At 38.6% G+C, this 16644-nt stretch overlaps 1 protein-coding gene across 1 annotated transcript in view; it reads left to right on the top strand.

Annotated features, from left to right (window-relative positions):
- Positions 1-211: 211 nt before the first annotated feature.
- The window catches only part of LOC113431980 (complement factor H-like), a 63788-nt gene continuing 47355 nt past the window's right edge, over positions 212-16644 (top strand). The window contains 7 exon segments of the mRNA XM_087960815.1: positions 212-757; positions 2691-2864; positions 3662-3850; positions 6713-6895; positions 7174-7380; positions 12969-13139; positions 14400-14573. Of these exon segments, the coding sequence (XP_087816941.1) occupies positions 694-757; positions 2691-2864; positions 3662-3850; positions 6713-6895; positions 7174-7380; positions 12969-13139; positions 14400-14573 (1162 nt within the window). The 5' untranslated portion in view covers positions 212-693.

Genomic DNA, 16644 nt, shown 5'->3' with positions numbered 1-16644 from the left:
GCGCAACTTTGCTTGGAATGACAATCCTTTTCAATCCTGATGTTGATGTTCAATCAGCAATCCCTCCAGCACACTTCCGAGCAAGTGCTGTTGAACAGAGTGAGATTTAATCTTCAGTAAACATACATAATCTTTGTGCTGCACAGGCATGATGCAGCTCAAACAAAGACGTTTTGAATTCCAATGTCAGGAACAGTTGGATAGCTGATGACTTTCTTTCAGGGGAGCCTTAAAGGCACAGAAACAAAACATGATTTCTAGAAGCGACCGTGTGAATGGGTTGCAAGTAAAACACATCAAGAACTTGCTACTCACAGAAATCTTAACAAAATAACAGTTATTTTGGACTTTGGAGGTCTTCTAGTTCAATCCCTCAGAATTTATCAACACTGGAATGTAAGTGGTGTTCTTTTTCTTTCTGAAGAATTGGAAGCACTGAAAAGCTGAACTGTTGTTTGATTTGTTTGTTATCACCATTGCAACACAAAGTTCACAAAGCTCTCATAAAGTTCTCAGGAAGTCCCCTTTTAGTTATCAAGGTCAAACTAATATTTGAGTAATATTTCCTCCTCACTAGTTCCCTAACAAAAAGCAAAGCAAAAGAGAAAGGGATAATAGTAGCTCAGAGGAATCAGGTGAAATAGCTAAACTGCTGAACTGAATTTTTGTGGTTGGGACATTGCCTGAAAAGCTATGAAAGGCTGGCTGCTTCTGGTTGTTGCTTTTCTTCTTTGGCCAGGCTGCTCTTCTCAAAATGGTAAGTTAAGAAAAGAAATTAAGGGGTTACTAAGAAAAACAGTTTCTGCTGCATTCATGAAAGGCCCAGTTACTTTTAGCAAAGAGTTCAATTTTTCATTTGTGGCTTTCTGGACATTTGTAATACCAGATTCTTTAAGAATATCATGGATTTATAATCCCAATCCCCTTTTCAAATGCAAGATTTTTCAGCAGTTGATTTGTGGATAGCAAAATACTTTGCATCAGGATTATAAATTCATGCACATTTTGAGGCTCTTTGTTTCAGTTAATAAAGAACTTGATATGATAATAACCAAGTGATTTCCATGTGTAAGATGAGGCTTCATAAGTCAGAGTGATTGAAAGTATAGAGATGTATTTCAGTTGGGTTTATATCAGGATAAATAGAAAGAAATTAGAGGATGTCTAAATTCACAATGATTATATCCTTCACGAGAAGACAAGGAGGATAATGTTGATTTCACAAGATACTGAAGCTAAGACTATATTTGCTGATATTCATATTAATAGCCATACTTTTGAGCCAATCATATATTTATCATTGTTTTTGATGGTTGCAAAAGTCATTCATGAAGGAAAAGAAAGAGGAAAACTGGCCTCAATCAACAGAGAGCATAGAAAGTATTCCTTTCCCAATAATTGTAAAATTAATTAGTAACTCATTGGCATAAGAAGTTGTGAATATTACCCAATTCCAGACTCTTGCAAAATCACTAGCTGAAGGGTTAGAGGCAATTATTCTACAATTATTATCTTCCCAATTCTGCCCAGCAAGGCTGATTTGAAATGTATATTTGCTTTCTTTATGCAGTATAATATTTGTGTGTCTATGTGTGTCTACTCTCCCACTATTGTATTCTCTTTGAGCCCTACTAAGTTCCACATCTCTAAAAAAGAAAAGAAAAAGAAAAAAAAACCAAGGGAAGAACAAGATGAGAGAGTTAAGAAATACAGAATAAATTCTCCGCTGACAGCATTTAGACCTGATAAAAACAAAAAAGCTACAGATAATGTGTACTGAGAAGCTACAGATAATGTGTACTGTAAGCAATGGTTTATTTTTTCTAGGAAAGGAACTGTTGGCAGCATTAAAAATTTTGTTCGGATATTGCTGATGAAAGAGGATAGGGTGATTACAATTGAGAAAGGTTTAATCATGGAAATCCAATACATAAAACTGTCAGAAAGATTTCTCCAGGACCACCCAGTGTAAGTCAAAGCACTGGCAAGGACGAAATTCCACAGAATTGCATTCAAAGTGATGCTTTTGGTGGGGCAATTTTAATAGCCTTTCAACCTCTCTACCTTCCTATCCCCAGATTTGTTTAGGTTAGGCAAGGGAAGTTTGCTTATTGTAGGTAGTCCTTGAGTTATGACCCATTTAGAGCCAACTCATCATGATCATAACTTGTTATGGTCTTAAAGTGACTTACCCAATTTTATGACCTTTTTGTACTGGCCATTAAGTAAATTACCATCGTTGTTAAGCAAATCCATAGTTGTTACGAGAAACAATGATTCGCTATGGGCAGGGGAATGATAAAACTTCAAGTAAATACTATTTTTTGGCAAAAGTGACATAAAACAGGGTAATGTGACTGCAGGACACTATACATGACTCTAAATGCAATAAAATTGCCCAATGTCCAAATTGTGATCGTGTCACCATTGGGGTGGGCAACTGTCAGAACTTCAAATCCAAGTTGTAAATATCCCCTTTGGAACTTTGAATGTCACTAAGCAATGAGTCATTAGTCAAGTACTACCTGTAGTTTGGATAAGTGTGCAGCAGGTATTGGTTTATTAGTTTAGACAAAAGTGGGAACTAATTATCTAGGAGGGAAATTTGTTATCTCACACCTCATAAGAGTAGATAGGAAGAGCAAGCTTGTTGAAGCAGGTGAGATAATTTAATGTAAATATAATTTCAGAATGTGAAGAACCAAATGAGATTGACTTTGGGGAAATTGTGAGCACTGAGAAAGCCAAGTACCTGGAAAATGACCGAGTACAATACAGGTGCAACCCTTCCTATGTCTTGGAAGGAACTGAATGGATTCAATGTAAGGGACAAGAATGGACACCTCATCCACCAAAATGCTTGGGTAAGCCATCATGCTTTCTTTGACTAGTGTAGACCTGGGAGAAAATGCAGAATTTGTTTGAATGTGCAAGCAAATAAGTTGATATAGTGAGTGGTTTGAACTTTAACTTTGCTGTTGCTTAACCTGTTAACAGTTCTTATTTTATTTATGTAATGCATGACAGATCAATTGGATTGCAAATAGATGTACAAGCTTATCAATTCTGGACCTGCTTTGTAAGGGTGGAATTATTATTGTTGCAATAGATTTGTCAGTGTTCAACTAGGGAGGGATAGAATATGTGCTTTTGACCTTTTTTAATTCACATTTTAAATGTTTTTATCTAGTTTAGTTTTGTCTCTGTTTATTTTTTTCTTTTGAATTTTATATTTTAACCTTTTGAATAAAATAAAATTGTAAAAAAAAAATGAAATCAGGGGAAGCAATCTTCATCATATTTCAATAGACTTTGGAATACTCCAGCTGTCTGAAATTCTGTTCCGTTACAACTCAGTCAACTCAAAATGTCTTCGCAAAAGATTCTGAGTTGGGCTGTTTGTTCTTAGCTTGAAATAACCAAGACCATCTGTTTGTACATGCTCCTACAAGCCAGTCTTCTGTGATACGTCTAAAGTCTATTGCTGAATCATAACTTGTTCATCAATAATACTGTGCTCTAACTTGGTTTATTTGATTTTAGCCTGGAACTGTCAGTTGTGATTTGCAAACCAGGACGATTTTCTTGGTAGTGAAACTGAGGGAAACCAATGGACAAATTATCTCCCTTGAGAAGATCTACCTTCTTTTCTCTTTTTCAGCACCCTGCAGTATCACAAGACAACAGTTAGCAGCAAAAAACTTGTTTGTGTTTGGGAATCAAAGAAAAGCTCGGCTTATTCAAAGTAACCAGAACCTACAATTTCAGTGTAATGAAGGATATGTGCTTGTGGTTCCATCAGTCAGAAAGTGTGTTGACGGTTACATGGATTTCCCATTATGTATCTCTGGTAAGCTTGCTGTCAATATGATGGATTCCTCTGGGATCATAACTAATTAAAACAATTATGATAACATAACAAATATGATCATTTGCTTCTAAACTCCCATTCTTTTAAAAATGATTTCATCTTCCCTGAAATAATTCACATCTTGTCTTGGAATTTTAATTGTTGTAATCTAAAACAAAACAACTGAAGCATATTTTTCCAAACATCTGAATTGTTTCTACAGTTTAGTCCAAAATCTTGAACTTTAGCTAAGAACTATGACTCCATAGTGGTTGAAAATATGCATAAAATTGGTAGGCACAAAATATGTTTCAAAAATTGCAAAGGTTGTATAAAGTATGTTGATGTCATATCATTAAAGGAGTCCCATATTGTCCCTGATGAAAAATCTCTTTTGTTTGAAATTGCTTGGATGAATTCATCATATGGTCAATGTTAATATTGAACTGATTATGATTTTATTTAATAATTCCATAGGTTCCAGAATATTTAGGTGATGAAGGATATTTTATTATTCTTTCTTTGCAGACATTTAATTTTCTGATCATTATGATCATTTTTATAGCTCTTCAAAAATTAGTTCAGAAGATATTTTTTAAAATTGTCCCTTCATCATTTATATGTAGGAGGAAGCCTAAATCTTGTGCATTTTCAACTTGATATAAATATTTCTCCTAAGAAAAATATTTATAAAATAATCAGAAACTATGTAAATTGAATATGCAGATAAATTGTTAGCATATTGTTTAAAACAAGTGAAACAACAAAATATAAAGTTTGAAATATCTATACAAGAGGGCCTGAGAATTACAGATCCTGAGTGTATTAATTTTCTTTTTTTCCAGTGGAATGAGCAAGCATATAATACTGATGTTACTATGCAGTTATTTTATCATCTCTATCTGTGTCTAATTATTATTTTAACTGAATATTATCCTTTTTGGTCTTTAATAGAGAATGATTATGTGTTGGTCTTGCGAGGTAGACCAGACAGGATGTGTGGTTAGAGTAGCTAATTCTAATTTTCTATAGAGTTAATTAATAGAATTCTGCAATCCTAAAGTAGATTCCTTCCCCCTGTGCCTTTGAATCTGGGAGGGTCTTTTCTGAACTGCTTTCCCTGTCTATTCCGAGAGTGGGTTACCTTTTATCTGATAGTTCCCTTGGCTGCATTTGTTTTTCTTTCTCCCAATGTCATTTCTACATACAATTACATCATATATTACTGTCAAGATCTGGGTCAACATAGAGCAAAAAGAATATGAATGAAGAGGGGGGAGGGGAGAGAGAGAAATAGAGAGAAATAGAGAAAAGTAGATTGTGAACAGTTGGGTACATTGTCCCAAAGGTGCTTTTTCAAAAGACTATTGGACTTTCTTTGTTTTTCCTTGAAGACGTTTCATATCCTATCCAAGAAGCTTCTTCAGTTCAGAAAGTGGGTACATTGTAGTTCTGTTGAGATGTAGCATGTGTTCTGATGCTGAAGTTTCATAAATACTTAACTTGCTTACGAAATAATTCCACTTGAATTATTACCTGATTTTATGAGGAAAAAATGAGCAGAATCTGTAATAATTTTAAGCCAATTTCTTTCTTTGTAATTATTATTTTAAGGAATGTCATCCACTTTAGTTAGCATTTCCTATTGGTTTTTTGTTCTCTGTTTAATAGAAAGAGGACAAAGCTGCGGGGATCCACCCAGGATTGAGAATGGAGACATTATTCCTTTATCTGAGCAGGGGAAGGACCCTCATGTTGAGAAAGATTGAAGGCAAAAGGACAAGGGGACAGCAGAGGATGATTTGGATAGATATTGTCATTGATGCAATAAACATGAATTTGGGCAAACTCCAGGAGACAATGGAGGATAAGGATCATAGCTTGCAATGGTCCATGGGATTGTGAAGAGTCAGACATGACTTAGCAACTGAACAACAACATCACAATTCAACAAGGGGCATTATAATATTTACTGGATAGCTAATAGAATGTTTTAAAAGTATTGTCTGTCAAACCTGTAATGCTGGAAGTAACCCTTGGGTGCAAGGACATTGACTGATAGGATACTGAATTGCCCCACTATTAATAACAATAAGCTCATTAATATGAGCAAAAAAAGCAGAACTAAAAAATCAAGAGAGCCAGGGGCCAATGTTCAATGGTTAGAAATGTTGCGTCATATTTTGACATAATATGGAACATTCAAACTGTCTTCAAATTTTGTTCCACTATAACTCAGTTCACTCAAAATATCTTTGCAGAAGATTTTGGGTTAAGCTGCTTATTCTTAACTTGAAACAAACAAAACAACATCTGCTTGTGCATGCTTCTACAAGCCAATTCTCTGTGCTAAGTCTGTAACAGAATCATAATTTTATTATCATTAATATTGTGCTTTAATTTGGCTTATTTCATTTTGACCTAGAACTATCCATTGTGATTTGCAGATAAGACTGATTTTCTTGAGGGTGGAATAGAGGGAAACTAATGGACAATTATCTCTATTGAGAAGATCTGAATTATTTTCTGTGTTTTTTAGCACCCTGCAGTATCACAAGACAAGATTTCTATCAAAATCTTGGTCAACATAGAGCACAATTGATGCTCTATGTATCAAAGTATAGCAAGAGAGAGAGAGAGAGAGAGAGGGAGGGAGGGAGAGATCATGAGCATTTGTGGTCTATTGAGTTGTAGATTCTGAGTTTCACAAATACTGAATAAGTAAGTAAATACTTATGAAAGAATTCTACTTTAAAAATAGTAATAATTTAAAACCATTTTTGTCATTGTTATTTTAAGGAATGTCAGCAACTCCAGCTAACATTTGCTGGCTTTTTGGTGTGTTTTTTTTCTATTTAATAGTAAGAGGAAAAAACTGCAGTGGTCCACCCAGGACTGAGAATGGAGACATCACTACTTTATCTGAGAAGCTGTACAGATCTGGCTCTTCAGTAGAATTCAGGTGCCAAACATATTATGCCATGGAAGGTCAGAACAGATCTTTTTGTGACAATGGGACCTGGACAAAAGTGCCCATTTGCCTGGGTAAGCAGAAAAGAAAGTCTTCATCCAACTTTCATGAGCATTTCTAATCATTAAGATTCACTGCTCTCTCTCTCTCCCCCCCTCTCTCTCATATAAAAAAGATTTAATTGATGTTGCCTGCAGCAGCTCTCCTTTATATACAATTTCAGTCCTATATCTGAGGTGAAGTAGCTACTAGATGAAAGCTAAATCTAGCTAAATCTTGCAATATGGTAATATAATGTATTTGGATCCCAACAGCCTTTTCTAATAGGATTTGCTTTCTTTTTCCACCTCAGATCCCTGTGTGATCCCCAGGACTGAATTGGAAAGCCAGAAAATAGAAGTTAAAGATGAAATAGATGTGCCTGAAAATATATTTATTCAGCGTGGTCATTCTATTGAGCTGACCTGTAAAACAGGATATGTCCTGGAAGCAAATTCTTCCCAATCAGCTTTTGTAATCCAGTGTGATGGGACACCATCCGTGATTCCTAAATGCAAAGGTGACTTGAAAAGTTTAATTTTATAATTCTGCTATCACCAATACAAAGCCAAAGCACTTCAGTTTGAGTCTATTAATGATTAGAGCTAAAATAAGCTGCAATTATTTATGTGCTTTACCGGTACTAATATTTTTATTCCTCTTGAAGCATTCCCAGCTGGGCTGCACTTTTCTATGCTGGGCGTGACTTGGTGGTCATGTGACTGGGTGGACATGGCTTGGTGGTTATGTTATTGGCTGGGTGTGGCCAACTCAATATCACTCACATCGAGGCATGCATCTCCTCGCCTGGCCCCTCACGACTGTGGGGATGTTGCAACAGTCGTAAGTGTGAAAAATGGTCATGTCACTTTTTTCAGTGCCATTGTAACTTTGAATGGTCACTCCACACAAGCAAAGTACTAGCAAAGGAGGGGAAAAAAACTCCAGGGACATTCCTGAGACAGGAAGTCCAGTCCTGCCAAGTGGCAGAGCGGCCAGCAGCCAATAGCAGGACTTGTGTGAGGACAACCAGTTCAGCGGCTTGTGCAGACCTGATACCAGGCAGGGGCCTGAGGTCAAAGGCTCAAAGGGGGAACAGACAGAAAAGCCACCCACTAGGACACCAGTAGGAGAGTGATAGTAAGAGCCATCAGTAAACAAAACAAAGTCACAATTAAGAATGGGAATGTCCAATAGATCCTGACAAGGTTTGGAAAGTATAAAGCACAGAAATTCACAATCATGGGGTTCTCCATCAAAAGTTATAGGCAAGAGGGAGGCAGGATTTAAAGGGGGACAACAATGGACAGAAATATTTGAAGAAGACGGGAGTGTGGCCTCATAGCGAGTCAAGCGAGAGGAAGACAGAAATTTAGTTTTAGTATGAGAAAGTAAGGCAGAGATGGGGTGAGGAACAGCTATTATCAAGGTGTGACCTAGAACTAGGTCAGCAGAGCGGTTGACCAATAAGGTGGCAGCAGCAATGGCTCGTAGGCATGGGGGCAAGCCTACCGCTACAGGCTCCAAAGCAGTAGAAAATTGTACAATAGGTCACTGGGCATTGCCAGAGGACTGAGTAAGAACCCCTAGAGCAAAGGCTTCTCACTCATAGCAATAGAGAGTAAAGGGTTTGGAATAGTTGGGAAGACCAAGCGCAGGGGCAGTAGAAAGGGCTTGCTTCAAGGCTTGGAATGAAGAATCAGCAGCAGAAGTCCATTGAAGAAGTTCTGGTGCATCATGCAAGGTAAGATCATACAAAGGGCAGGTCAAAGGGGCATAAGCAAGGATCCATTGTCTGCAGAAACTGGCCATCCCAAGAAAGGAATGCATGGCCTTTTAGGTAGTGGGCTTAGGGTGTTGTAAAATAGTTTGGACACAAGACGGGAGTACTGAGCAAGAGCCATGGGAAAGGCATACCCCTAGGTACACTACTTCAGGGAGGCAAAGCTGAAGCTCAGATTTAGATGCCTTATGCCCTTTGACGGCAAGACACTGTAGTAAAACAAGAGAGTCAGTAGAGCAAACCTCCAAAAAAGGAGAAGCTAGCAAAAGATCAACATACTGAACATAGGGAAGTGTATGTCAACCAAATCCTGGTATAGAATTTGGGAAAAAATAGAGGAGGATTTACAATAACCCTGTGGTAAACAATAGAGGAGGATTTACAATAACCCTGTGGTAAACAATACCAGGTGAGTTGCAAGCCATAATATTGGAAAGCAAACAGAAACTGGAAATCATGGTGTACAGGAATAGAAAAGAAGACAGAGGCCAGATCAACAACTGTGAAATAACAGGCAGAAACAGGGATAGAAGATAATTTGGTGGTGGGATTGGGAACAGTGGGATATGAGAGAATAACAATGGAATTCAACTTTCTCAGATCCTGTACAAACCTGTATTTACCTGTGGACTTCTTTTGAACAGGTAAATAGGTGTATTGCAAGAGCTGTGGGTGAGAACCAAAATGCCTTGTTCCAGAAGGGACTCTATCACTGGATGGATGCCCTCCTGGGCTTCTTTAGAAATGGGGTACTGGGAAATATGAGGAAGGGGTTTTGAAGGGTCCAGTTGGATTTGGGCAGGTTCTGCTAAGCGAATGCACCCCACATTATTAGGGTGTGCAGACCAGAGAGTTCCAGGCATTTTGGAAAGCAGAGTCTGTTGCATTTTGTTTAATGCATTAGCAGAGGGAGAGGAAAGGTGAAGTAAGAGGAGATCATCGGGGGAGTGGGGGGAAACACAGGCAAGGATAATGCACACCATAGTAGAGTGGAAATCTAGGTAGAGGCCATCAGGTTGGCAGTAAACAGTGCAGCCCAATTTGCAAAGGAGGTCACAAACTAAAAGGTTAATTGGGGAGCAAGGGCTGAGCTGAAAAGCATGATCTGTAGACAGAGGACCCAAAGAGACCACAGCAGGTTTGCTAACAGGATGAGGGACAGCAACATTAGTGACCTCAACAGCATTAATGACCTCCTGGGAGGTTGTATATGAGGGAAGTCCGTGGCTCGCAAAGTAGATTTTGCAACTCTGGTGTCAACAAGCAGTTTGGTTGGATGGCCGTCTATGGAAAGAAAAACTTTGGGGTTAGTAGGGCTGAGGGGAATCAAAGGGTAGGAGGGGGAGGGAGATAGTAATTGTGGAGGGCAGAAAGAAGGAGCAGGGAAGCAAGAAGGATAACGATGGGGTTGCAGAAGAGAAGAAGTCGGAAAAGGGCTGGGTGGGTAAGAAGCATTGGCAGGGGTCGGATGCAGAGGGAGCTGTTGGGCAGGCGGAGAAGATGTCAAGCAGACTTAAAATGGCCAGATTGGCTGCAATGAAAACAATGAAAAACTTTCTGGGGTGCAGCGGCAGTAGCAGCAAAGGTTGGGGGGATAGCGGCTTTAGATTTTGCAATTAGAGAGACTGGGTGCAGGTTCTCATAGGCATGCAGTTGCAAGGCCATTAATTCTTCTTTCTTTGCTTTCTCAGCCTTTTTTTGCTGGAAGGTTTTGCTATAGTGGTTACAATGTCTACAATTTCAAGGGAGGATTTCCCTTCCCAGCCAACAACATTATTGCTCATGGCTGTAGACAGTTTAGGGAGGAGGCCATCAATAAAGAAAGAGACCAACAATTCTGGGGCGTTTGTACGCGGCTCACGGATCCCTGAATGCTGCTTAAAAGCCCTTGTAAGGTGGTCCATGAAATCTGCAGGTCTTTCTTTATCCATTTGCTTTTAACTTTGCCCCAGTCTATTTTCAGAGGACAAACCTCAGTACTGTTTAATAACAGTCTTTGTTTCACAGATTATTTAATTCAGCTGTAGTGGGACCTTGCCCAGGCCATGTAGTCTTTGCTCTTAATATGTCCCAAACATCCTTTGGGAAGACAGCACGCATTAATTGGTTAACATCAGAACATGTAGGGTTGTAGGCATCAATAATTGTCTCTAGTTTCTCCCTAAACTTTAGAGGCTCTTCACGTGGTTTAGGGAAGGAAGCAGCCATAGATCTAATTTCTGATTGGGTCTAGGGAACATGGACCTGCACCACCTTAGGTACTGCAACACCATCAATAGTTTTGGTAGAGCCAGGCATAGTTCAAAGCAGAAATTGCCCAGATGCTGCCTCGGAAAGAGCCAGGTCTTAGCTCGGGAAGGAAAGGTAAACTGAGCGCTGTGATGGGTGAAGGAAAGAGGCACTACACTGCGTGTGCGACCTGCAATGCAGCCGCGAGAAGTGAGGTTGGAAAGTATAGAAGCCACATTGGAGGAAAGAGGAATAGTAGGGGTGCCTGGAGAGGAGGAGTCCTCACTAAAAATTTGGGATAGCAATTCAGTCCCTGATTCTAGTCCCATGATATTCTGGAGGTGAGTTACCTCAGCTTGCTGCAGACTGCAAAGGCTTACCAGGAGCCTATCTACCTGCAAAAATGACTTCTTTTTAATTTCAGACACCAGGGCCACCACATCAGAAGACATGGGAGGAGAAGACAAAGGGGGAGGACCCACATCTTCGGGGAGAAGAGGGTAAAGAAGAGGAACGAGGAGGCAGGGAAAGAGAAAGTGTAGGAGGAGCAAGGGGAGAAGGATTTTGTGAAGGGACGTGGGGGTGGGGGTGGGAAGAAGGAAGATTAGGGAAGTCAAGCAACAGATACGGTTTGGCTTCTGGAAAAAGTTCTGCGATGTTTCCCAAATTTGCCAAGGGGCAAAGTTTAACTGGAAGCTCTTGAGAATGTTTCACAGCGTCGGCCACCGTGTCTTTACGAATTACAGACATAGCTTGTTTAAGTTCAGTAACGGATTTTTTAAAATTCTTCTTGGTGTTTTTAAAAGAGCAGAGATGGTGATCATGGTGGGATTTTTCCATTTCAGCATATCATATAAAGAATGCCAACCAATTGCCGGGCTTAAGAGAATTGTTGGCGGCCTATCGCTGCAAATACAGATCGTGTAATTTGTCTCTATCAAAGGTCCCAGCCAATGGAAACTGTCTTTTTGGACCCTTTGCCATAAGGGCATGCCAGTCTGGGATGTATTGGCAGAATCTAGGTCCCTTGTGGGCATGGATGAACTAGGCCGGTGTGCCCTTATTAGGAGCTTCACTCCCCTTACACATGGAACAGACCATTGCACTGCAGATCTGTTCGTTTTTCTTTTAATTTTAAACTGTATCTTGTTTGTGCTGCAATTGTTAAGCAGCTGATAATGATGGTAGGTAGGGAATTGGTCTATGGAGTAAAATGAGCCATATGTATTGAGGAGTTTTTGTTGCACAAGCCATCTGCTGTTTATAGTCAGATTAGTGCAGACAAATGGGCATGGTTTTGCAATGCGGTGGAGAGACCAAACCTTGCTGTCTCTTTGCGGCAATATCAAGGGAACGTTCAATTATGTGGATGGCAGCCCTGATAGTTTGGTGGTTTGTGGGTGCCTCCCATTATAAAATACCAGCATCTATATGAAGCAATAAGTAATAGACAAGCGAAAAGGTTTAAAAAAGGGAAAGATTATCCTGCTTTATGATAATACCTGCTAAGGGCTGTAATAAATTAATTTTTGCAAGCGAAGTTTGGTGTAGCTATTATGTAGTCCTGTATCCAGTTCATACATTCGGCAAGTATGCAATGAGTCCCTACAGGTGCTTTGTTCATTTCTGGCCGCTCCCCTTGCGGGGAAGAATTGAAACGCAGTTGGCTATCTTTGTTTCAGACTGAAATCATCTTATGACTTCAGTATTGGTGGTTCTTAAATTTGGGCCCTAATTTCATTCTCTTTTCCCCTCGAGTATTGTAAAATCACATTAAGCTAAGCAGCAAAGTGAGAACAGAGCAGCAGTTTAGGTCAGGGTCCCCCAATGTGGTCAGTAATAATCCCCAAGATCAATGGTTGATAAATAGCTAGGTAAATAACTGGTTGATAAATGATAAAAACTCATTTTGCAATCAACTAATCTTTCTTTATCTATTAAGAACTTCCCAAGGATCCTATTAGGATGAAAAATGAAATTAAAATTACAAAAATATCTCTTTCTTCTTTAATCTTTATAGTAATACAGCATTTTTTTTTATTCAAGTGAATAAAGAGGATATTAATGGAAAAAAATTTGTTTGTATTTTATGGTAGAAATAATTTGTACGGTAGACTATATTGAAAATGGAAACGTATTATCTCAGAAGTTAATTTATAAGAAAGATCAGAGAGTACGATTCTCCTGTAATGAAGGATACACACATTTTGACAGACCAGATGCCTTATGTACTGAGAATGGATGGGATACAGTGCTTCAATGTAAAGGTTTGTATGTTTCTAATGATCATGGTTGTTTTGAAATCTTATACACATTTTATTCTTCTTGCTATGCATGCCTAGAATTGCAGCTCTAATCAATCTAATCTGGTTAAAAACCTTGTGGTAAAGTTGGGAAAGAAGTCTTTGTATGTTTTTGTTTGATTTTGTTTTTATGAGACATACAGAAAACTAGAATAGCAAGTATTGTCTTAGAAGACTCATCCTTCCTTTTCTTAACAAGTAAAAGAAAATATTGTCTCAATTTTCCTCTAAATGTATGGATTATTTACGCTGAATTGATTTCCTAAACTAGCTATAATTAGTTTTAAAGGGATAATTTAAATAGAGCCACTAAGTATATAATTTCAACATTTTAATAATCCCTGATTAATTAAAAACTCAGGGATCATGGTTTCCTGGAACTTGTGGAGCTAAATGGCATATTATACTTCCTTTAATTTCAATTGATAAGACTTAGAAATGTCTTTCTTCAAAGAAGGACCTTATTCTTCTGAAAATCATTTGAGGCAAACATTTACTTCTGTCTGCAATCTATCATAAATAATATGGCTTGGCAATAAATGTGGGGCCAAATAGGAATGAATGTTTCATGTAGGATTTCTTGGAGAGAGGAACATAATTCATCAAGACTGTTTGTGTTTAATGCACAAAATGTAGAAAAAGTAATTGTTTCTTTTAGGGAAAATTTGGGTGATAGTTTCACAAGGGGACAACTCAATCTATTTTGAAGATATGTGCAAAGGGCATATCCTTGATCCACAAATCAGTTGGCTATCTTTGTTTCAGATTGAAATCACCTTATGACTTTAGTATTGGTGGTTCTTACATTTGGGCACGAATTTCACTCTCTTTTTCCCCTGAGTATTGTAAAATCACATTAAGCTAAGCAGCAAAGTGAGAACAGAGCAGCAGTTTAGGGCAGGGTCCCCCAATGTGGTCAGTAATAATCCCAAGTTATTACTGTAATAATTACAGTAACAATCCCCAGTTATTTACCTAGCCATTTATCAATCATTGATAAATGGAGATCAATGGTTGATAAATGGCTAGGTAAATAACTGGTCGATAAATGATAAAAAGTCATTTGATGACTTTTGATGAAAAAGATGATGAAAATTAGTAGATAAAAAATCAACTAATCTTTCTTCATCTTTTAAGAACTTCCCGAGGATTTGGGATAGATAAATCTTCTTGTTCGATGATGTTAAAGATTGACCACCTATTTTTATTCATATTCCTCCATAGAAATTCAGTGTTCCCCTCCAGAAGTGAGGAATGGCCAGTTTCGACCTAGACGAGCTCAATATGCATACAATGATGTAATTGAGACAACATGTAATGAAGGCTTTGTCCTTGAAGGCCAAGGAAAGATTTCCAAATGCACTGCAAGTGATTGGAATCCTCCTCCAGTCTGTAAACGTAAGTAACTTTTTCTATAAAGTTTCTTTCTAGTGCAGAAATTGCTTCATTATTTATGAATAATATTATTATAATTATGCTAGAGGAGGTGAGATAATTATGATGGTAGGAGAATAGTTTATTATAGTTATCAGTTACAGTATGTTTCTGTAATTTTTTCATTAAAAACAATCCTAAAGTCTTTTCTAATAATCATAAAAATAAGGAAAAACAAGATACAGATAGAAAAACGCTACAGTATAGAAAACTTGCTCCATGCTATCACTAACCAGTAATTCATTAGCCATCTGAGACTGTAAGGATTGAACTGAATCTTCAGGGGTCTGATTAATTAATATCCATCCAAAAATAACCTATTTGACAAACTCTGGAAGGACGAAGGGTGATTGTTGAAGCTTCTGGCCATTTTCCTGCCTAGCAATCTACCAATGGTGCTACTTTGGAACAAAGATTTATCAGTCTTAGTTTAGAACAGGGGTGTCAAACTTGTGGCCCATGGACCAGATGCATCACATGCTAGCCCCATCCCTGCCCGGTTTAGCAAAGGGGGAAAAAGTCCCGATATGTCATGTGATGATGCTATTATGACACGTGTTTGAAAGTTTGAAAGCTTGCATTTTAAAGGAGCTGGCAGAGGTCATCTCAGAACCACTGCACCGTATCTTTCAAAAATTCTGGAGCACCGGGGAACTACCAGAGGACTGGAAAAGAGCTGATGTGGTTCCCATCTTCAAAAAAGGGGAAAAAAACAGACCCAGGAAACTACAGACTAATCAGCCTAACATCAATACCCGGGAAGATACTGGAAAAGATAATAAAAAAACAGATCTGCCAACCTCTAGAAACAAGTAAAGTAATAACTAGCAGTCAGCACAGATCTGTTAAAAACAGATCATGCCAACCAATCTTATTTCATTCTTCAACATAGTGACTAAATTAGTAGACCAGCAAAATACTGTGGACATGATATACTTAGATTTCAGCAAAACATTCGACAAAGTAGACCACAACCTACTTTTTGGTAAGCTAGAAAAAAGTGGGATAGATAGCACCACCATCAGATAGATTTGCAACTGGCTGACAAACCATACTCAACGAGTAGTCCTTAATGGGTCTAAGTCTACATGGAGGGAAGCAAGCAATGGGGTGCCACAAGGTTCCGTCTTAGGCCCAGTACTCTTCAATATCTTCATTAACAACATAGATGAGGGAATAGAAGGGAACCTACCAAATTTGCAGATGATACTAAGCTGGCAGGAATAGCTAACACCCAAGAAGATAGGCTCAAGATCCAGATGGATCTCGACACATTAGAATACTGGGCCATATTTAACAAAATGAGATTCAATGTAGAGAAAAGTGAAGTCCTACACTTGGGCAAGAAAAACCAAAATTACACATATAGACTGGGTGAAACCAGGCTCAATAGCAGTAACTGTGAGAGAGATCTTGGAGTCTTAGCGGACAACCAGCTAAATATGAGCCAGCAGTGTGAAGCAGCAGCCAAAAAAGCTAATGCAATCCTAAATTGCATTAACAGAGGGATACAATCGAGATCAAGTGAGGTACTAATACCACTCTATAAAGTCTTAGTAAGACCACACTTAGAGTACTACATTCAGTTTTGGTCACCACATTATAAAAAAGATGTTGATACTCTAGAAAAAGTGCAGAGAAGAGCAACCAGGATAATTAGGGGACTGGAGACAAAGGCATATGAAGAACAGTTACAGGAACTGGGCTTGGCTAGTCTAGTGAAGAGAAGGACCAGGGGAAACATGATGGAGGTCTTCCAATATTTGATGGGCTGCCACAGAGAGGAAGGGGTCAAGCTATTTTCTAAAGCACCTGTAGGCCAGACAAGGAATAATGGATGGGAACTGAACAAGGAGAGACTTAATCAGGAAATAAGGAGAAACTTTCTGACAGTGAGAACAATCAACCAATGGTACAGCTTGCCCTCAGAAATTGTTGGAGTGCCATCACTTGACACTTTCAAGAAGAGATTGGACTGCCATCTGTCAGAAATAGTGTAGTGTCTCCTGCTTGGGCACAGGGTTGGACTAGATGA

The sequence above is a fragment of the Notechis scutatus genome, chromosome 3 (assembly GCF_049901735.1).
Source record: "Notechis scutatus isolate UNSWTSFEM ecotype Mainland chromosome 3, rNotScu1.2, whole genome shotgun sequence".
Lineage (NCBI taxonomy): Eukaryota > Metazoa > Chordata > Lepidosauria > Squamata > Elapidae > Notechis > Notechis scutatus.
Note: the sequence above shows the minus strand (reverse complement) of the source record. Positions and strands in the feature narration are given on the sequence as shown.